This window comes from Leguminivora glycinivorella, chromosome 10 (genome assembly GCF_023078275.1).
Source record: "Leguminivora glycinivorella isolate SPB_JAAS2020 chromosome 10, LegGlyc_1.1, whole genome shotgun sequence".
In the NCBI taxonomy this organism is placed as follows: Eukaryota; Metazoa; Arthropoda; class Insecta; order Lepidoptera; family Tortricidae; genus Leguminivora; species Leguminivora glycinivorella.
Genome location: NC_062980.1, coordinates 19,036,672 through 19,058,628, shown reverse-complemented (window position 1 = coordinate 19,058,628; position 21,957 = coordinate 19,036,672). Strand labels below are relative to the sequence as shown.

At 37.8% G+C, this 21,957-nt stretch overlaps 1 protein-coding gene across 1 annotated transcript; it reads left to right on the top strand.

The window, feature by feature from the left end:
• The first annotated feature begins 6,560 nt into the window (after positions 1-6,560).
• On the top strand, positions 6,561-21,710 carry LOC125230184 (4-hydroxyphenylpyruvate dioxygenase-like). The gene is made up of 9 exons (XM_048135247.1): positions 6,561-6,695; positions 7,389-7,478; positions 7,777-7,881; positions 8,998-9,213; positions 16,404-16,504; positions 18,141-18,245; positions 18,694-18,901; positions 20,340-20,579; positions 21,339-21,710. Exons 1-9 carry the CDS (start codon positions 6,693-6,695, stop codon positions 21,411-21,413), a joined length of 1,143 nt encoding a protein of 380 aa, XP_047991204.1. The 5' UTR covers positions 6,561-6,692; the 3' UTR covers positions 21,414-21,710.
• The last annotated feature ends 247 nt before the right edge of the window (positions 21,711-21,957 follow it).

Sequence of the window (21,957 nt, the reverse complement as noted above, 5' to 3'; positions counted from 1 at the left end):
TTTTTTTTGTTTTAATAATCACCCACCTTATCCTAGGACTTTGTATGACACATCGACGACACACTTTTAATGTCACATGCTTTGCGGTGTCTTGGATATAATGGATATCCATTATAATGGGTCCATGAGTCTCATCAGCCAGGGAGTCCCGCATAACCATCCCAGGCCCATCCCCGCGCCAAGGTGGTATGCGTAAGGCATTTACAAAAATATTTAAACACGGTTACGCTCATAATATTAGAACCGTGTAGTGAATGTCGTGGAAAAGTGTTTCCAGAGGACCAGTGACAAGAATTATCCGATATCACTCCCCATGTATCGATAGTTACTTTAAAATGTACGATAAATGTAAACGTATCGGATTTTTCCAGAAACTTAACTAAAGTATTGCGCCATGATTTGAAATAAGTAGTTATGCAAATGAGAGCCAGGTTGACGCAAGCAACCCTATGGTATTTTATACCAAGCTTGGGAAGTGGGGTGGATGCGCGCGGCTAAATACGACCGGTGAAACAAATGAGAAACACCTGCGCAGCGCACTATGTCAAAGTATAGATGGAGGCGTTTTGAGTGATTTTAAACTTTGTCGTGGTTGAATATTGTTGATAGTCGCTTGGGAGTTTGTTGTGTTGAAAAACTAACAAGTGACAATCGATGAAAAGGTATGGAAACTTGTGTTTTTCTACTGAATTAGACTTTCATCGTTTTCGTAAAGCTTAAGCCCTTTGAAAAATAATTGATCCTGTAATTTATACATGGTAATAAAATGAGTTATCGAAAGATCAGAATTTGAGGGAAAATCATAATATCATAAAATTGAATAGCCGAATTTGAAGCAATTTTAAATTTGTACCTTCGTCCCTTTTGCTTTCTTTTCTTGAGCTTAGCTGGATCTAGGCGTAAGCTATAATATATATAAAGTACTTGTCCGTTCATTTTGATGTCTATAAGTTTAGAATCTAGATAGATAACAGGCCTAATTGTACGATAACAGTAGGTCAAGCGTGTGACGCCACGCCACCCCATCTCTGTGCTATGTTCTCGACGGAATCCAGTTTTCTATATCGAATGACATTTGCATATTGTTTACCGGCTAGCGGCTGCTCGCACTGTGGTTTGATACAGTGTCAACGCTGGACAAAGTTATAAGTAAAATTACCTACTCGAGTTTGGTAAATAAGTGCAGAAATTCACTGAAAATTTCAAAAAAGGCAAGATTGAAGGGATGATTACATGATATCTGTTGTAGATATCATTCAATATTCCCCATAATTTTCTTTATTTTTTTTTTTTTTAATGTTTAACTCATTTATTGGGTACAAAATTATAAATAAAAACAATAATACTAATCATAATTTAAACCTTAATCTAAAAATAAATACCTAACTAAACTAAAAATATTAAAAACTAGGGGAACTCCTTAGGCATGGTGCCGTAGACACTGGCAGCATTTCCTCGCTGAATCGCTAGGCTTATTCTTTGGGCGAGGAAGCTGCCAGCCCTACGGTCACCGCTGACCTCTGACAGTTTTTTGGATAGTTCCTTAAATAAATTTAAGGCGTTCGGACCCCACGGGCCAAGGGTCTCAACGCCAAAAGGTACGAAATTGTATTCGGCGCCAAGACCCTTGTATTTCGTTTTCTTTAATTTTTCGGCCGCTTCAGCCGCTGCGCCGACCTTAAAAGATGTGCCGTGGAGATGAGACGGGGCTAGGGTGTCTACACATGTGGCGTCCCACACCAGTACCCGTCCCAGCTTCCACGGAATTAGTGTCATTCCGTCCGGTCTCTTACCATCATCTCTTAAAATACCGGGGGCTCGAGAAGAGCAGGCACATTGACACTGGCAAGAGACCGGCGGAGGATATCATTGACAGCGGCGTGTCTGGAGAAACGGCCTGCGCTCCTTTGGCAGGAAAGCCCGTGGTGTCCGAAGGCGTCGACGTCAGTGCCACAGGGGCACCTATGTGGAGCACAGACCCGAACGCCGAGTCGCAGGCAGGTAGCAACGCGGAGGGTGTGTGGTTCAAGAAAGGTTCCAGTATTTACCGACGGGAAAGCGTGAAGCCAGGCGCCGGATTCCCTGGCACTTGCAGCTAAAAGTCTCGCGCGTGCTGAACCTGTGCTGCGGCCCAAAAGAGAGTCGTAAATAATTTTGCATTGGATGTCATCCCAGGCCCTTTGTGAATTTAGACTTTCCGGAAAATCCTTACCCGGGCAGGCAATGGCCCAGGCGTTTTTAGACTCCGTTAAAGCAGCAATCTCGTAGTTTGTAGGGCATGCCCTTAGGATTTTACCTACGAGGGTTGCTGAGCTATGAACGGAAGATAAAAACGCCGGGGTAGAGACACTTGAAATTTTGCGGATCCCTAACCCACCGTGGCGAATGGGAAGGGATGCCTGGATCCAGGACTCTTCGCTGAACTGCAGATTTAAAATAGATTCCAAATTAAGTTTGATTAAGTCGTCCAGTGGTGTTAATAAATTTAGAAATTTTGAAAAAGGGCTGCAGCGAAGTACATACATTAATTTTGGAACGAAAAGACAGAATTTAATTATAGCCAAAGCGAAATGCGGACTTATTTCTAGCAGACGACTTTCATAATTTTGAAAATTAGTACTTGTTTCGGAAATGAAATTTGAATAGGATTCTTCAAAGATGGGGGACCCAAGGAGACAAAGTGAGCTTTTGTCTATTATTTTAATATTTGGCGTAAACAAATCAAATTTTGGTTTTATATCCGGAAAATTTAAATCGGTGTTGTTAATAAAAAGTTCGCATTTACTATAGTTTAACTCCAAACCAATTGCTTGAAATTTTAAATTTATTGTCGATAGGTCTGAAAGAACGGTTTCGAGGTCGCCTCCCAGGGTTCCATCATCCAGGTACCAAACGTTAAATTCTGATTTCAAATTTTGTATAATTGGATTGATGGCCAAACTGAAAATTGCCGGCCCGAGAGGATCGCCTTGCTGACAGCCGACTTCAGAAGACAGAACATTTTCGCGGTAAATTAATTTGGAAGGGTCAGCATAGCAATGTAAAAGATAGTTATAAATTTCCGGTACGTTATTCTTTACTTCTGTCAGCAGGGTGTCCCTGTTCACTGAGTTAAAAGCGTTTCGAACGTCAATTTTAACCAGCACGTCACAGGATGAATTTGTGAGGTATGTTCGTAAGGCATGGACGGCTGCCTCACAACCTCCTTTAATGCCAAAACCGAGCTGTACAGGTTCGAATAGAGGTTTTAATTTAGAGAAAACATACCTAACTGCAATTTTGGAGGCGAGACGTCTTAATGTAAAGCCGACGGCAATCGGTCTCACCCCTCCGTCCTTTTTGGTGAGGGCGATGAGATTTGCTCCGTAAAGAATAGGGACTATTTCCGGGTTCACATTGCCTGTATACATAAGATTAATTAACTTTGTGAGAGAGTCAACGAGACGCTCCCCAGCATCGCCCACGGAGTGAGAGGTCAGATCTCGTAAATGTTGGGGTGAGAGCCCGTCCAAGCCTGCTGCAGAACCGATTTTGAATGAACAGATACCTTCAATGACGTCTCTGTTTTTTATTTGTAAGCAGGCCTGGTTTGCCGTTGGTGGGTCCAAAAAGTGCGGAATGGTGGGACCTGGGGGATGTTTTGTCTGTAAAGCCAGAAGAGTCTCGGGGGTATCCGGCGATAGCACGTCGCTACTGAAGAGGAGGCGAGCGGCACCTTTAAGGTCGCCATCGCTAATTTTGCTCTCAATGTGTCTTTTTTGGTTAAAGATTTTATTTGTTTTGTTTTCAAAAGTGGGTGGCGAGGGATTGTCGATACAATTGTTTTTTATTTTCTGTGTAAGAGTTATGGCGGAATCATCTTTGACATGTAGAGTGTTGTATGAGAAAAGCAGGAGCTGGTGCCAATCCGAGGTTGTGTTTGATTCGATACATTTGTTTATGATATCGGTGAGGTGTGAGGCTACGGTTATTCGGGCCCCACGGGGTATTCTTTTGATTATAGATGCGTTATTTTTGAGATGGCTTAAATGGATATGAAAAGATGTCGAGGGGTGGGGTGGACTGGCTATGGGAGAGGAAGAAGGTGGATTGACTGAACTATTGTGAATAGATGGGATATTTTGTGTGAGGCAGCGTCTGTGGACTTTAGTTATATGCACATTAAGCCCTTTAGTATTTTTAAATGACTTCTGGCATATTTGGCATGTGTACGACGTGCTATTGCCGGCAGGCTGCGAAGCGGGCTGCATTAACACTTAATAATTATTAGAAAGCAAAATACTACTTATAAACATAAATAACTTATATCATAAATTTACTAGCAAATACAATAAGAAACTTGCAAAATAATACGCGTGGAGCACATTGAAATGAATAGAAAACAATGTAGCACAATAATTTTACTGTCCTCAGGCCTGTTCAGCATAGAAAATGAGTATCAAACGACTTCTTCATCACTACTCTTATGTGACGCTTTTACACTAGCAAGATGCACTGGCGCTGCGCTGTCGGAGAATAAACACAAACATGTACATGTTTTTGATAAATTCACTGAAATTATCTGAAAAACTTATTGTTTACAACGTTTTATGTTTTGACAAACATCTGTCAGTCAAACAGCCCAGAGTTTTTATTCATGTATAGAGGCTGAGGTGGGCTGAGGTCTCCGCGCGGAGGCTTCGCCGGGATTTCCGCACTGTGGAGAATCCTATTTGAGCTGTGTGATAAGTGAAAGACTCACAAATCTGCTAAAACATTGTTAAAACGTTTGCAGTAGCGTATTAGAACGTGTTTATCCGTTGCCAAGGAGATGACTTATAGTAAGTATCAGACATAATTTATACAATTATGTAACCACATGTAAATATGTATGCCTGATACCACGGATATGCCTTACGTTCCGTAAATTAATTAAGTCCGGCCAAAAAAATAACCGGGTAAGAAAGTAACGAGTGCTAATTATAAATAATAATAATAAATATTATAGGACATTCTTACACAAATTGACTGAGGCCCACGGTAAGCTCAAGAAGGCTTGTGTTGTGGGACTTGTGGGTACTCAGACAACGATATATATAATATATATAAATATTTATATACATAGAAAACATCCATGACTCAGAAACAAATATCTGTACTCATCAAATAAATGCCCTTACCGGGATTCGAACCACGCCAGACCGGTCGTCTAAACTAATTGAGTTGTATGTACTCTTAAAATGGAGGATATGTGCATCGTCTTTTTATAGAAACATTTTATTAACAGACTTTACATCTCGGTTATAATATCTTCCTAACTACACCAGTTATGTTAGCTCATAGTAGCATAAGGAAAATGATAGATCTGTGTATTAGCTAATTAGGGAGCCATGGCACAGTATAATAAAGAGTACTATCGTACAGTATAGGCACTCCCTCTCCCTGTTGAAAGTGCCGCCCACCCCCTCTCGGTTACCTCACAGTTACCGCCTGTCAAAAACGCCTGGCAAAACAGTCGACCTGTCATATCTCACTCATACAAGCAATAGTACGCGTTCACCTACAAGCTTAGACTTTGTGCTAGCAACGCGCCTCTTTCATATATTTGATCGCCAGGGTCCGAGGTGTGGCCATGGAGTGATGCATTTTCCTCATGACTATATCAATGGAAAACGGCCCACTGTCCATCGGAGGCTCGGCTTCGCAGCAACAGTATTCGTTTGATCGCATGATTTTTAGACCACGCCTCCACATGGACATCTAAAGAATTGTCCATTCTTATTATACATATCCATACTTCCATACTAACTAATATTATAAATGGGAAAGTGTGTGTGTCTGTTTGTTTGTCCGTCTTTCACGGCAAAACGGAGCGACGAATTGACGTGATTTTTTAAGTGGAGATAGTTGAAGGGATAGAGAGTGACATAGGCTACTTTTTGTCTCTTTCTAACGCGAGCGAAGCCGCGGGCTAAAGCTAGTATGTATATAAGTAGTTGCGTTAAATAAATACTCCTTAACTTACACTTATACTTGAACTCCAGGGATATGTTAAATTACAAATGCCTGCCTAATAGTGCATATGCCTGTCAAGCCAAATTGCTGAAACCACTTGATGAATTTTAAGGAGATCCTCTCATTCAATAATCTTCAATTTACAAAAAAAAAACTTTACTTAAACACATGTGCAAAGGAACAAACTTGCTATCTAAACTCTGTCAAACAAGTCTGTCAGAAAATAAGAACAAAGAAAACTATAGGTATCCTTTTCTTTAGCACCCTAAAGAGAAGGATGCATATAGTTTTCTTTGTTCTTATTTACTGACAGACATGTTTGACAGAGTATATTCAGTTGTATTGTATATTTAGTGTCCTAGAAAAAAATAAAAAAAATAAGAACTAACATGATTTCAAAGGATTAACCACCCTATTGCTTCAGTAGGTACTTTCAGTAAACGATTACCAACTTTACCCAAAAATACAATGAATATCCGTAAAAAATACAACCGTGGAAAATTCAACTCACATGGACGCAGCTTTACTTTCGACTTGTTTTCGTATAAATAACAAGGCATTTCTGGTTCCGATATAAAACGGACGGATGATAACAGGTCCCTAGTTCTTGTGACATTGCAGCACTAGGTTGTTGTGTTTATTATAACCGGGAAAATTTCCGAACGTGATACTTAAGCTTTATCGGATTGCATTTTAAAATGGTGAGTATTTTTATTACCTATGCATTTTATTTGTTGAAATAAAATACCACATTTGAATCAAATTTTCTAGAATTAAATACATATCGAGAAAATTTAAGAGCGAAGAAATTTAATAGTTATTTGTTATACAAGGGGGCAAAGTTGTATTTTAACGCCGAGTATGGAATTGAAAAACGAGCAAGTGAAAGGTTTCTATAGTTGAACCACGAGCGAAGCGAGTGGTTCGAGAATAGAATCCTGAACTTAGCGAGCTTTTCAATACACGAGAAATAAAATACATTTGCACCCGTGTGTAACACAAAACTTTTCCCCTCACTATAGCGAGAAAATGCGTTTATCACTGCTTCCAGTAGTTCCACAGGTGGTAAATCATCTTCTTTACTAGATTCACCTACTTTTATCAATTTTAAAGCAGTTAATTTGACTATATTCAAGCTTCAATTACTTTACCCACTAGTGGATAAAATGCGTTTTTATCCGCTGGTATTAAAGGATAAAATACGTGTTTCCGAGCTAGTGAGGGGAAAATGAAATTCTTAATGTCTAAAAACACAGTGAATTTTTATCAATAATAAAACAATTAACGATAGAAATGCGGGTTCATTCTGATCCCTGAAAATAAGGATTGAGGTTTGTAAGACCATAGTAATGTTCTAGTTTGGATTTTTTATCGTATGTCTTTTTTTTTTTCAGACCACGTACACAGATAAGGGAAAGAAACCTGAAAATGGAAAATTCTTGGCGTTTGACCATCTTACCTTTTGGGTGTCGAATGCCAAACAGGTAAAGTTTACGTTACGTACAATAATACTTTTGATAATGAACAATTTTCAATTTAATTAATAGAATTTAACCCTTTAGAGCTAGGTACATCTAAATTAAAATATGGTTAAAATATACTGACGTCTGTAGGCGTTGCTATCACCTGAAAATTACCTATCAGTGGATATATTGTTAATCAAAACACCCGACATTGAGTGGCCGGAACGGAATTAAAAAATCGGCTCCCAGGATTTTTAGTAAGATCATATCACAAGCAAAAAGTTCTAATTTTTTTTGTAATTTGTCAACAATTTTCCAGGCCGCCAGTTACTACGTGACAAGGTTCGGGTTCGAGCCACTGGCCTTTAAGGGTTTGGAGACCGGCTCCAGAAATTTGTCTTCGATTGCTGTCAGATTAAATAAGGTATGTTTCGTATACAAACTGTTTTTAGATACTTATTTTGTTTATAAGTTGCTTCACCTACAGTTGATACTGACCAATAAGTGTATACTTAGATCAGAGTGAAGTTCACGGTAAACGTGAACACTTACGTTTTCTATAGAATTTTGCAATATTTTAATACAGCTTGGTGCAATTGGATATAAAAATGTTCAACATAAGTCTTTTGGCATTCAGGCAACTCACTACACTACTGAGTGTGACGAATGCAAAATTATGCAAACATTTATTTGAGTGTGACGTTATTTGGGTAAAGGTACCTTATTGTCGATGGCGCTTACGGCGTTATGAGCGATGTTCGTAAACAAATACGACGCCGCGGAACGTAAGCACCACCGACAAAGGTCCCTTTACCCAGATAACAGCACATACATATATAGAATCTAAAAATAACATAGTCGCTACATTATGTGCAGCACTTATTCACACTAAAACAAATTGTGAAGATTGTGGTACAGATTCTAAATGAAATACGAGATACGAGTAAGCCATGAAGGTATCTTGAATTTAATGCACGGAGTTAAGACGATACGGTAGGGGTCAATTCTCCATACAAACGCTCTCGATTATTTCCTCCCTGGTTTTTGAAGATAGAGCAATGATTTTTTCAACACAGATTGTTATAATTTTTATCGGTGTCGGACCGTTTTGAACTTTTTGATATTCTGCTTTTTAAAGACTAGAGCCAATCAAAAATTTCCAAAAACGTCCTTTTTCAGTGTGGCGCAAAAAAAGGTGTGATCTTGGGTAGATTGGCAACAATTAACCAAAAAAGCTAAACGGTCCGACATAGATTATTTCATTGTTATTCAGATTATCAAATTTCGTTCCGATTGATTAAGTTTTGAAGGAAAACAGTCGAGAGCGGAACCACTATTTTAAAGATTTTTTTGAAATATCTATTGACTGAGTTGTTCTTAATGGATAATTTTTTTTCGATAAATCTAGTTAAATAACACTTGTATATTTAACTAAAATTCCCAAGTTGAAAGGGGGGCTCCTTTCCATTTTAGCATTTTCGCTACCGTATCCTCTTAAAGAATATCAAGCTAATGTTCCTTATACAATTTTTATTCCCAGATCGTTTTCGTCCTCCAAGCTCAATATGAGCCTGAAGACTCCCAGCTATCAAACGAGGTGGCTTACCACGGAGACTTCGTGAAGGATGTGGCCTTCCAAGTGGAGAACCTGGACTACATCCTGGCGTATGCCAAGAAACAAGGCGCTGTTGTAGTGAAGGATCTTTGGGAGGAACGCGATGAATTCGGCGTGGTCAGAATGGCCGTTTTGAAGACGGTATGTTTTTTAAATATTTAAAATTCGAACGTAGTAGGCAGTAGTTTATAGCTGGCTGAATACATTTAGGTGTTGAAAAATCGAATTTAGAATGTGCGGTGTTTGAAGGCTGGATCCATTAAGATGTTTGTGATTTCATGATTTGTCCTATGGCCGCTGTACACATATGGCCAACGGTTCCACCAGCCCTTTGTGAAACCCCTTGGCCAAGATAAGAGCCGCTGTTTACACATTGGCGAACCAATCACTTGGCATTGGCTCTTCATGAAAGATGGACGTGGAATGGAAAAGTCTAGGAAATTCTAGGTCATAGACGTTGTCAGAAAAATTTGATTAAAAAATAATAACCCCGTAGTAAAATTAAATTATTTGAAATATTAACAATTTTTTGAATATTCTGATAAGAACATTTATCTTTTATAGGAAATACATTAAACATTTGCAAGGTTATTTTATTTCCTAAAATCTACACTATTATTGACATAGATAAACTTATTATTTTCGTAAATATTTCACTACCGTCCTCTCTGACGGCTGACGACCAACTGAATGAAGCGCCAACGTGTAAACGCAGTTGGCCATTGGCGCCAAGATCCTTTGATGTGTGGACAAAAAACCGACACTAATCGGTTGGCCGGCAAGCGCAAGCGCCAACTGCCAACTTACGGCCAAGTAGCCCTCTACACTATATCTTGGCGTATGCCAAGAAACAAAGAGTTGTCATTGTGAAGGACCTTTGGGAGGAACGCGATGAATATGGCGTGGTCAGAATGGCCTTGAAGACGGTACGTTCTTTTAAATTTTAAAATTCGAATGTTGAAACCACGCAGTATATAACTGGCTGGAACTAGTCAGTAATAAGGTTTTGTAAGTTCTAATTTAGAACGCGCGGTGTTTGGACGGTTTGGACGGCTGGATCCATTAAATTAACGGCCTAGCCACGACACTGGTCTAAAGATGTCTGTGATTTGTCTCGGACTATACACCTTGTTTTAGGGTTCCGTAGTCAACTAGGAACCCTTATAGTTTCGCCATGTCTGTCTGTCCGTCCGTCCGTCCGTCCGTCCGTCCGTCCGTCCGTCTGTTCGTCTGTTCGTCCGTCCGTCCGTCCGTCCGTCCGCGGATAATCTCAGTAACCGTTAGCACTAGAAAGCTGAAGTTTGGTACCAATATGTATATCAATCACGTCAACAAAGTGCAAAAATAAAAAATGGAAAAAATGTTTTATTAGGGTATCCCCCTACATGTAAAGTGGGGGCTGATATTTTTTTTCATTTCAACCCCAACGTGTGATATATTGTTGAATAGGTATTTAAAAATGAATAAGGGTTTTCTAAAATCGTTTTTTGATAATATTAATATTTTCGGAAATATTCGCTCCTAAAGGAAAAAAAGTGCGTCCCCCCCCTCTAACTTTTGAACCATATGTTTAAAAAATATGAAAAATATCACAAAAGTAGAACTTTATAAAGACTTTCGAGGAAAATTATTTTGAACTTGATAGATTCAGTAGTTTTTAAGAAAAATACGGAAAACTACGGAACCCTACACTGAGCGTGGCCCGACACGCTCTTGGCTGGTTTTATTTGTTTTCCGTTACACTCGACATGTCGTTAGGTTCGTTATCAGGAACCACCCTGTATATCACTTTTAGTTAAATTCGCAAAAAATATTTTTTGATCGTTTTCATACATAATAAATGAATTTTCCCTTCACTAGCTCGGAAACACGTGTTTTGTCCTTTAATACCAGCGGGTAAAAACGCATTTTATCCACTAGTGGGTAAAGTAATTTGACCTTGAATAAAGTCAAATTAACTGCTTTAAAATTGATAAAAGTAGGTGAATCTAGTAATAAAGATGATTTACCACCTGTGGAACTACTGGAAGCAGTGAGAAACGCTTTTTTTGCGTTGTAGTTTCCTCGCTATAGTGAAGGGAAAAGTTTTGTGTTACACTCGGGTGCAATAGTACATTACATCAGAGGCCGGAAAAATGAGGATTTCCGGCCAAGTGGGTATATACGGCCGAGCGAGCGTGCGAGCGAGGCCGGATAGGGATACGAGGCCGGGAATCCGTTTTCACGCCGAGGCATGTATAGTGCTTTTCTCAAACATACAATGAAATAAAAAAAAATGCTCTAAAGGACAATATTTTATAAAAAAAGTTACTTTGCAGGCCTAGGCCTGAAAAATAATATGAAATCCCTTTACAGTCCTCTCGAGTTGTTGCGCCCAAAAAGCGATACTTCCCAGCCCATTTTAAGGAACGTAAAGACAATATTTCATTGCATGTTTGAGAAAATGTATTTTACTTCTCGTGTGTTAAATCGCAAGTTCAGGCTTCTATTGTGAAAGGATTCTATAGTTGAACCACGAGCGAAGCGAGTATAGTAGTAGTAGTATAGAATCCTTTCACTTGCTCGTTTTTCAATTCCACACTCGGCGTTAAAATACAACTTTGCCCCCTTGTATAACAAATAACTATAATTAGTGTGAGAGACCATTAAGAATAATATTCAAGTTAGTGTCAAGTGATTGATGGCACATGTCAATACAAATAACATTGGGAAGTGGTAAAGACTGTCACACACGTGTTCAGTTTTTTTTTTTTTTAATTTCTCGATAACCGGTAGAGTTAAGACGCTAGTTTCTTAGATAAATTAATTGTATTCGACCTAAAGAACCATCCTTAAAGTTAACGGAATTCAATAAAAAACGGCGTACACCAAGAAAAAGAGAGTTGTCGTTGTGAAGGACCTTTGGGAGGGACGCGATGATGGTCAACAGGCCTATTATGCTCCCATGGTGAATGTCAATGATGAACATACATCAATCCCAGCGCGCCCTCACGAATGGCAGAGAGGATGACACGCCGGAGTGGGTTTAGTGGGTAGAGCCAAATTTCCCCCTCACTAGGGGAGGGAAAGAAACGGCGAGTCCCACACATCGTGCGTAACAGCATTCTCACTCCGTCAAAAAAAGGCCTATTATACTTACAATTTTGACACTTATCTACGTAGATAAAGCATCCGTCAAGTTCTGACATGTCAGTGTGAGAGTGACAGGTGTCTTATCCACGTTGATAGAGACTCTAAGCTAAAATTGGAAGCATAATCGCTCGGCCGGAGCAGTGTTAAAGACGGTATACCTATAATAGTCAGGGACCAAACGACCTCTTTTACAAAAAGTCGTCGACATCTCTTCTAAATACCTAAAACAGGTATGGATGTGTTCCTCGTTATCTCCAGATTACGAATTGACCTGTTTTAGTTTAAGGAGGGGGGGACGGGTTGAGAAAAAGGGGGGAGAAAGATGGCGGCCGATCATCATAGATATTTATTCACATCTCGAGTCCTATGGCACCAATCTGTTCGTGCAAGGTGTCGTTTGAAAGCTTATTAAAACTACTTTAATTGTTTATAAATAACTATACTCATAAACCTAACCGTTTACGAAATATTTGAAAATATGTATTTTTTTATCGCGCATGAATTGCACAACTACTAGTAAAAAATGCGTCTAACTCAATAAACAATAACTTTACCGCAATTGATGTTATTATAACATTTTCGCGTCTATTTATGCTCTTTCTAAAAATATAAGTTTCATTGGTATATGATAATATATAACCATGTAATTATGAATTTGGTTTAGCAGGAGTCACTCTGCCCGGTCGCAGAAATGGGCGCTGACCGTAGTAAAGTATTCAATATTTTTGAGGTCCTATTTTACGGATCCATATGCGAGAGGTATCGTTTCAAAGCTAATTAAACCTACTATATTTTTTTATAAACAACTATAATCATAAAGGTAGCTGTTTAGAAAATATTTGAAAATATGTGTTTTATAGACCATGAGTCGCACAAGTACCTACTGGTAAAAAATGCTTCTTAATCAATAAACAACAACTTTTCCGGAATTGATGTTAGATTTACGCTATATAATAAGATTTACGCGGAATTTTGTGCGCTTTCTAATTAACATAAGTTTTATTGGTGTATGATATTATATAACCAAGCAATTACAAATATGGTTAAGTAGGGGCCACAGCGCCCGGTCACGTATGGATGCTGACCGTCGCCAAATTTTCTATATTTTTCAGATCCTATTTTATTTAACAGGAATCTTTTGAAAGCATATTATGCGTACTATCATTAGTTCTCAATAATTTTAGTTGTAACTGTAGTAGCTAACAAAATATTTGAAAATATGCATTGGAACCGATGTGAGTAAAACATGCTTCTAGCTCAATGAATTATATTTTTTCCGCAATTGATATAATAACAAAATAAACGGCGAAATGTATGACCTTTTCAAATAATAAGTTTTGTCAGTATTGCATAAACAATTAATGTTAATTTATCCATCATACTCACTGCGCACCGTCATATACATGGATGACCATTTTCGTTGCCGTTTTCATAATTTTTTAGATTGTATCTTGGTGCATGACCAATAAACAGTAACTTTACCGCAAATAATGTTATGATAAGATTTACAGGACATTTCATATGCTTTCTAAAAATATAAGTTTTATTGATGTATGATATTATACAACCAAGTAATTACGAATTTGGTTTAGCAGGTGTCACTGCACCCCGTGACGTAAATAGGTGCTAACCATCGCCTAATTTTATGTATTTCTCAGATCCTATTTTAGCGATCAATTTGTGAGAGGTATCATTTGAAAGCATATTATGCGTACTATCGTTACTTTTTAATAATTTTAGTCGTAATTGTAGAAGTTTACAAAATATTTGACAATATGTGTATTTTTACTGTATATGAATAGCATTCGCACAGATACGAGTGAAACATGCTTCTAGCTCAATAAATTATATTTTTCCGCAATTGATATAATAACGAAATGAACCGCAAAATGTATGGCCTTTACAAAAAATTAGTTTTGTTAGTTTTGCTTAAACAATTCATGTTAATTTGTCCACCATACCCACTGCGCACGGTCAATCGTCATATAAACGGATGTCCACCGCCGTTGCCTTCATTTTTTCATCATTTTACAGATTTTATTTTACTGATCAATTAAGTATATAAGTAAATTCGATACGTGATAGATTATATTTATTATTAATATACGATTAGTGAAATAAAATCTGAAAAATCATGAAAAAAGGCAACGACGGTGGACATCCATTTATATGATGGTGCGCAGTATGTGAGCTGAACAAATTCAAATTAATTGTTCATGCAATACAAACCAAACTTATTTTTTGTGTAAGTCATACATTTTCCGTTTATTTTTTTATTATTTCAATTGCGGAAAACTATAATTTATTGAGCTAGAAGCGTGTCTTATCAATGCCAATGCTATTCATGCACAGTAAAATACACATATTACTAATCAAATATTTTGCAAACTTCTACAGTTTCGACTTGAAATATTAGAAATAAAGATAGTACGCATAATATGCTTTCAAATGATACCTCTCACAAATTTATCAGTAAAATAGGATCTGAGTAACGTAGAAAATTTGGCGACGGTCAGTCAGCACCCAATATCGTGACAGGGCGCAGTGACCCCTGCTAAACCAAATTCGTAATTACTTGGTCATATATTATCATACACCAATAAAACTTATATTATTAGAAAGCGCATGAAATTTCGCGTAAATTTTATAATAACATTAATTGCGGTTAAGTTATGGTTTATTAAGTTAGAAGCATTTTTTATCTGCATATGTGCAACTCGTGCTCGAAAAAAAAACTCATGTTTTCAAATATTTTGTAAACAGCTACCTTTATAACTATAGTTATTCAAAAATAATTATAGTAGGTTTAATTTGCTTTCAAACGATACCTCTTACATATGGATCCGTAAAATAAGAACTTAAAAATATTGAATACTTTACTACGGTCAGCGCTCATTTTTATGCGACCGGCGGAGTGACCACTACGAAACAAAATTCGTAATTTAATGGTTATATTATCACTTACCAATAAAACTTATATTTTTAGAAAGCTCATGAATAGTCGTGTAAATTTTATAATAACATCAATTGCGGTAACGTTATTGTTTATTGACTTAGAAGCATTTTTTACCAGTACTTATGCTATTCATGCTCGATAAAAAACACATATTTTCAAATATTATGTAAACAGCTACCTTTAATACTATAGTTATGTGTAAACAATTATAGTACGTTTAATTATCTTTCAAACGATACCTCTCACATATGGAGCCGTAAAATAAGACCTCAAAAATATTGAATACTTTACTACGGTCAGCGCCCGTTTATGCGACCTGGAGGATAACCCCTGCCAAACAAAATTCTTAATTACATGGTTATATATTATCATATACCAATGAAACTTATATTTTTAGAAAGAGCATGAATAGACGCGAAAATTTTATAATAACATCAATTGCTGTAAAGTTATTGTTTATTGAGTTAGACGCATTTTTTACTAGTACTTGTGCAATTCATGCGCGATAAAAAAACACATATTTTCAAATATTTCCTAAACGGTTACTTTTATGAGCATAGTTATTTGAAAACAATTAAAGTAGGTTTAATAAGCTTTCAAATGACACCTCGCACGAACAGATTGGTGCCATAGGACTCGAGATGTGAATAAATATCTATGATGGTCGGTCGCCATCTTTCCCCCCCTTTTTCTCGACCCGTCCCCCTCTCCTTAAACTAAAACAGGTCAATTGGTAATCTGGAGAGAACGAGGAACATATCCATACCTGTTTTAGGTATTTAGAAGAGATGTCGACGAAAATCGTGAAGGAGACGACTTGTGGCCAAATTGGCTCTAGACTAAAAAGGTCTTCTTAACGGTGCTGATGCGCAAAAAAATTGGTTTAAAAAAAAATTTAAAAACTCATTTTAATTGCCAACTTTATGGATAAAATTTACTTTTTATGTGAAAATACGTCCATAAAGTGTAAAAAAAAAAACAAAAAAAATTTTTTTTTGCCGAAAAATTTACAAATTCATATTACATTTTTTCTTTCTTTTGGCCTCAGAAACGCGTGGTTCAAGTTATGCGGGTTCCTCGCGAGCACCTTGTATTTATTAAATAATTCGAATTTTAGTTCGGTGCCCCGCTGTACCTTACGTAAGAATGTAGGTAAAAAATTGTTTTGGAGAAAGGATAAAACTAGATGAGCCAATGGTGCAGTCTAAAGGACTAGGTATATAATGGACTTATCCATTTACAGTACGGCGACAACACACACACTTTGGTCGACCGAACCAACTACAGAGGGCCTTTTTTGCCTGGATACCAACTGTTACAACAGGATCCTATCAACAAATTGTTGTAAGTATTTGAAAAACTTAAAATTACATTTTTAATCTAATTTCGTCACTCGGTATATATGATTAAATAGTACAGAGACTTTAGGTGAAATAAAGGAAGACATACATTAATTAATTATTCAGATTGTAAAAATAATTAAGCCACATAGATCAGCCCGCCACGAACAGTCATTTTTTTGACGACCGGTCTGGCGCGGTCCCGGGTTCGAATCCCGGTAAGGGCATTTGTTTGTGTGATGAACACAGATAGGTATTTGTTCCTGTTATTGACGTTTTGTACAGGTTGAAATAAAAAGGACCATTTAAATATGACAGAAAAAGTTTACCCTTGAGTGGCGGGGCCCTCACGGGTGGTCATCGCGAATGTTACATATGTTACAAAAATTATAATTACTCAAAAAATGTAGGGATGTTGTGCATAAACCATATATCACTGGATTCATTATGAAACGGCTAAAATCATTCCATAGAAAAAAAAATACATTCCATTTATGTGAATTTTGTTAGACTAGATCAAATATCAGATGGCTACATTTTCCACTTCCATTTATTAAAGTAACTTTATTTAGGCAAAAAACAGTAAATTGGAGAAAAAAGTCATTCAGGGACTTAAATATACATTTATTTACACTTATATCTCTTTTTTTAATATATTACAGTACAATTTTTGCAAAAAAGACGGTTTTTAAACACGTGTCTCAAATATGGCAGGCGGATGGTCCAATCAAATTGGGTCATATTTCAAGTTGTTTTGAAGTTGAAGGTGTTGAACCTTTACTGAATGCCGTCCTTGTTTAATGACGAATGGTTGAGGGGATAATAAACAACTTCTATTATGGGACCAATGCTGATCTATTTGGCAGTTCCATAGAAATGAGCGATATCACGACACTCGAAGTGGAACATCCAAATTGGACTTTCGATTGATCCATGGAACATGGCGGATCGTTCTCCAAATATGTATTTTTTATTTTTGCATTCTGCTGTTTAGGGCCAGTTGCATCAACCACATTTGACAGACACATCATCGTCACGCAGCAGACGTCTATGGAACTTCCCATACAATAAAATTTAACGAACGCTTTAACGGTGGCAGCCAGTTTGGTGCAACCGACCCTTAATGTATAAGTTTGATAGGATATTATGCAGTAAATAGCCTACGCAAAGGGTGCAGTTGATGAAGAATTCGTTTGGAGATGCGAATATCCAATTCTACGGACATCACTCGGCAGTTCGTTTTCCCGGCCGCCATCATGCTTTGTACTGCTGCTCCAGCTATCCTCCAGTGCAACGTGAAGGCCTAATCACAATTGTTTTTTATATCTATGTAATACCTACACTTGTCATTGGCAAAGGCCCACGAGGCTGCCATATTGAATAAATGAAACATCCAATTTTTTTTTGTTGCGAGTTCAGCTTTAGTCTCATAATAATCTCTCAGTTGTTCAAAATGATCTCAAAAATCACTAAGTATGCAAGGTTTGGACCTATGTATTTATGTATTATAAGTAAGTAATTATATCGTCGCCTAGCACCCAAAGTACAAGCTTTGCTTATTTTGGGGCTACGTTGATATGTGTACGGTGTCCCCAAATATTTAATTATTTATTTTATTAAGGAAGTATTTGTTGTTTTAGGCCTAAAGTGGAGATCAACTTCATCGACCACGTGGTTGGCAACCAGCCTGACGGCGACATGGAAACAACCGCGTCGTGGTATGAACGCTGCTTACAGTTCCATAGGTGAGTTATATAATGGATATATAAATTTTTTCTTTGGGCCACTGTGTAGGTACAGGGCCCTCTAGACTGTCGTATTGACATCGTGCTTTATTTGCAATGGAAGTCAGTTTAACATTTACTGTGAAAGGGTTCTACATACCACACTTTAGAACCGGTGCAGATGGGCTGTATTTCGGAGGCAATTTATACAAGTTGCAATCCATGTATTACAATCCCGACCTTTACTTATTATTACTGAACACTAGCTACATCCATACTAATATTATAAATGGGAAAGTGTGCGTGTCTGTTTGTTTATCCGTCTTTCACGGCAAAACGGAGTGACGTATTGACGTGATTTTTTAAGTGGAGATAGTTGAAGGGATGGAAAGTGACATAGGCTACTATTTGTCTCTTTCTAACGCGAGCGAAGCCGCGGGGAAAACTAGTAATGTATACATTCTCTCAGGTTCTGGTCAGTGGACGACAAGCAAGTCTGCACAGAGTACTCAGCGCTCCGTTCTGTCGTAATGGCCAACTGGGAGGAAACCGTCAAGATGCCCATCAACGAACCGGCTCCGGGCAAGAAAAAGAGTCAGATCCAGGAGTACGTGGAGTACCATGGGGGCGCTGGGGTGCAGCATATAGCTATAAATACGGAGGATATCATTACGGCGGTGAGTACCTATTGAAGACAATAGTCTTATAACCCCCTTACTCATAAACGTTCACTAAAAGCTCGGCCACGCATGCGCGTTTTGAGAGCGTAGGCGGAGCGGTTTTTATAAGAGACTCAAGTAAAGACAAGTAGTGACAATAAAAACAATAATTTTTAAGAAAAAAAAACCGCCGCCTTTGGGGTTCTGATGAAAGCTACTTGCGAATGTTGGATTATGTAGAAATCTGTAGGTATTTTTAAAGCTACTTTTAATACATTAATTATTTGATGGCAACACATTTGTCATTTGATATTTGCCAGTCGCTTTTCGGTGAAGGAAAACATCGTGAGGAAACCAGACTAATCCTAATAAGGTCTAGTTACCCTCCGGGTTGGAAGGTCAGATGGCAGTCGCTTTCGTAAAACTAGTGCCTACGCCAAATCTTGGGATTAGTTGTCAAAGTGGACCCCAGGCTCCCATGAGCCGTGGCAAATGCCGGGATAACGCAAGGAGGATGATGATGATTTGATGGCAACACAAATGAATATACGTATACCGTTAAGGTTTGAGGAGTTTCCTCAATTCCTCATGAATCCGATTATAAGAAATCGAAGTTTAACAAAATTTGACTTGAAAACTCAATATTCTTAACAAACATAACTAAATAAATGTCACTGTTCTGAACTTAAATGCATGCTATTCTTATAAAAATACCAAAGTCACTACAAGTGTGCCGTTCAGATTTAAGGAGTTCCGTTCTGATCTTCATCAGCAGTTCCACTGCACCAAATGTCACTGTGCTGGACGTAAGTGTATGCTGTTCTTATAAAAATACCAAAGTCACTATAAGTGTGCCGTTCAGATTTGATGAGTTCGGTTCTGACCATCATCAGCAGTTCCACTGCACCAAATATCACTGTTCTAGATGAAAGTGCATGCTGTTCTTATAAAAATACCAAAGTCACTATAAAAGCGTGCCGTTCAGATTTGAGGAGTTCCGTTCTGACCATCATCAGCAGTTCCACTGCACCAAATGTCACTGTTCCGTACGTAAATACATGCTGTTCCTTAAAAAACACAAAAATCACCATATGTGTGCCTTTCATATTTGAGGAGTTCCCTCGATTTCTCCAGGATCCCGTCATCAGAACTGGGTCCTGAGAAAAATGGGACCAATCTGTATGCATATACATTCAATCAAAAAATTTTTTTTCAAAATCGGTCCAGTAACGACGGAGATATCGTGGAACAAACATAAAAAAAATTAAAAAAAAACATACAGACGAAATGAGAACCGTCCTTCCTTGGGAGATTTGAGGCGGCGGTTAAAAAGATATATCCCTTATGATCAAGCACCACCTAAAATTACTAAGTAGATACGGGAGGGAAGACACGGATGTCTTTGATATACTCAAAAGCATTATGCAACATTGACACATAATTTTCTCCATTTCAGATAACAAACCTGCGTGCCCGCGGAGTCGAATTCCTCTCAATCCCTTCAAAATACTATAAACTGATTCGTCAACAACTAGCGCACAGCAAAGTGAAAGTAGCAGAAAGCATAGACATATTGGAGAAACTGAACATTCTGATAGATTACGATGATGATGGGTACCTGCTTCAGATCTTTACGAAGAATACTCAGGACCGACCCACGTTGTTCTTGGAGGTTATACAGAGGAGGAACCATAATGTAAGTTGATTTTCCCCTCACTAGCTCGGAAACACGTGTTTTGTCCTTTAATACCAGCGGGTAAAAACGCATTTTATCCACTAGTGGATAAAGTAATTTGACCTTGAATATAGCCAAATTTTCTGCCTTAAAATTGATAAAAGTGGGTTTATCTAGTGATGAAGATGTTTTACCACCTGTGGAACTACTGGAAGCAGTGATTAAACGCGTTTTTTGCGTTGTGCTTTCCTCGCTATAGTGAGGGAAAAGTTTTCAACACACTTGGTTAAATGTATTTTACTTCTCGTGTGTTAAAAAACTCAAGTTCAGTTCTATTCTCAAACCACTTGCTTGTGGTTCAACTATAGAATCCTTTCACTTGCTCGTTTTTCAATTCCACACTCGGCGTTAAAATACAACTTTGCCCCTTGTATAACAAATAACTATTATTTAGCCCTATAACATAGATATCCAGGCAGGCAAGAATGGTTGCGCGATGGACAATAAAACGTCAGGCCGTCCTTTTCGCACTATTTTTAAGTGCGAAAAGGACGGCCTGACGTTTTATCGTTTATCACGCGACCATATTATCCGTGCTGTTTAGAGGTTTGGACTGAACATCCTGATAGACTACGATGATCGAGATACTTGGGAGTCTGAAATGAGTGACTAATATTACTAAGTAATTTGTGACGAAACAAGAGAATAGAATGTAGTTAGATATGGCGCAAGCGTAACGAGTGGTTTAATTTTTTTTAATAATAGCTTTTTTGTTCTCAGGGTTTCGGTGCCGGTAACTTCAAGACCCTATTCGAGTCGCTCGAGTTAGAACAAGAGAAACGAGGCAACTTGTAACATAATTTAATGTTTCTGTAACTACAAGGTCAGCAAGTCGTCAGGCCACTCAGGCCGGATAACTTGATTAATGCAAATTTTAGCGTGATCTGCGCATTTATTACATCTTATTAGATTATTTGCCATTTTAAAATAAGAAAACATATTTGTTCTGTTATATCTTTCTATAAAATCAATGATTTTTACTGTAATTTTGCATATCACCATTGTGTCACCTTTTATGATAGATGTTTATTTTTAGTTTAAAAAGTTGCCATACTAGTATGTAAATATAAAATAAAAATATTATAATTTGCAGAGACCATTTTAATTGTAACCTTTTGAAATAAAACACTGTTGTTTACGTCGTACCATTTTTAGAGGCCAAATTAGACAGATTTTATGACTTTTCAAATCGCTACCTGAACATATTTGCTCTGTGCGATGCTTGTGTGTGTGTGTGCGTGCGCGCGTCCTTATTCTGCCTGCAGTACCTTCACACCAGACGCGTATACGCATATGTGCGTAGATGTGCACGCACGTTGTTACATACACATATTTATGA

Excerpts from the sequence above, each read along its gene's own strand:
- LOC125230184 (XM_048135247.1), top strand. Across the intron at positions 18,902-20,339 it reads CGGAGGATATCATTACGGCG|ATAACAAACCTGCGTGCCCG; the intron begins GTGAGTACCTAT and ends TCTCCATTTCAG. Across the intron at positions 20,580-21,338 it reads TACAGAGGAGGAACCATAAT|GGTTTCGGTGCCGGTAACTT; the intron begins GTAAGTTGATTT and ends TTTTGTTCTCAG.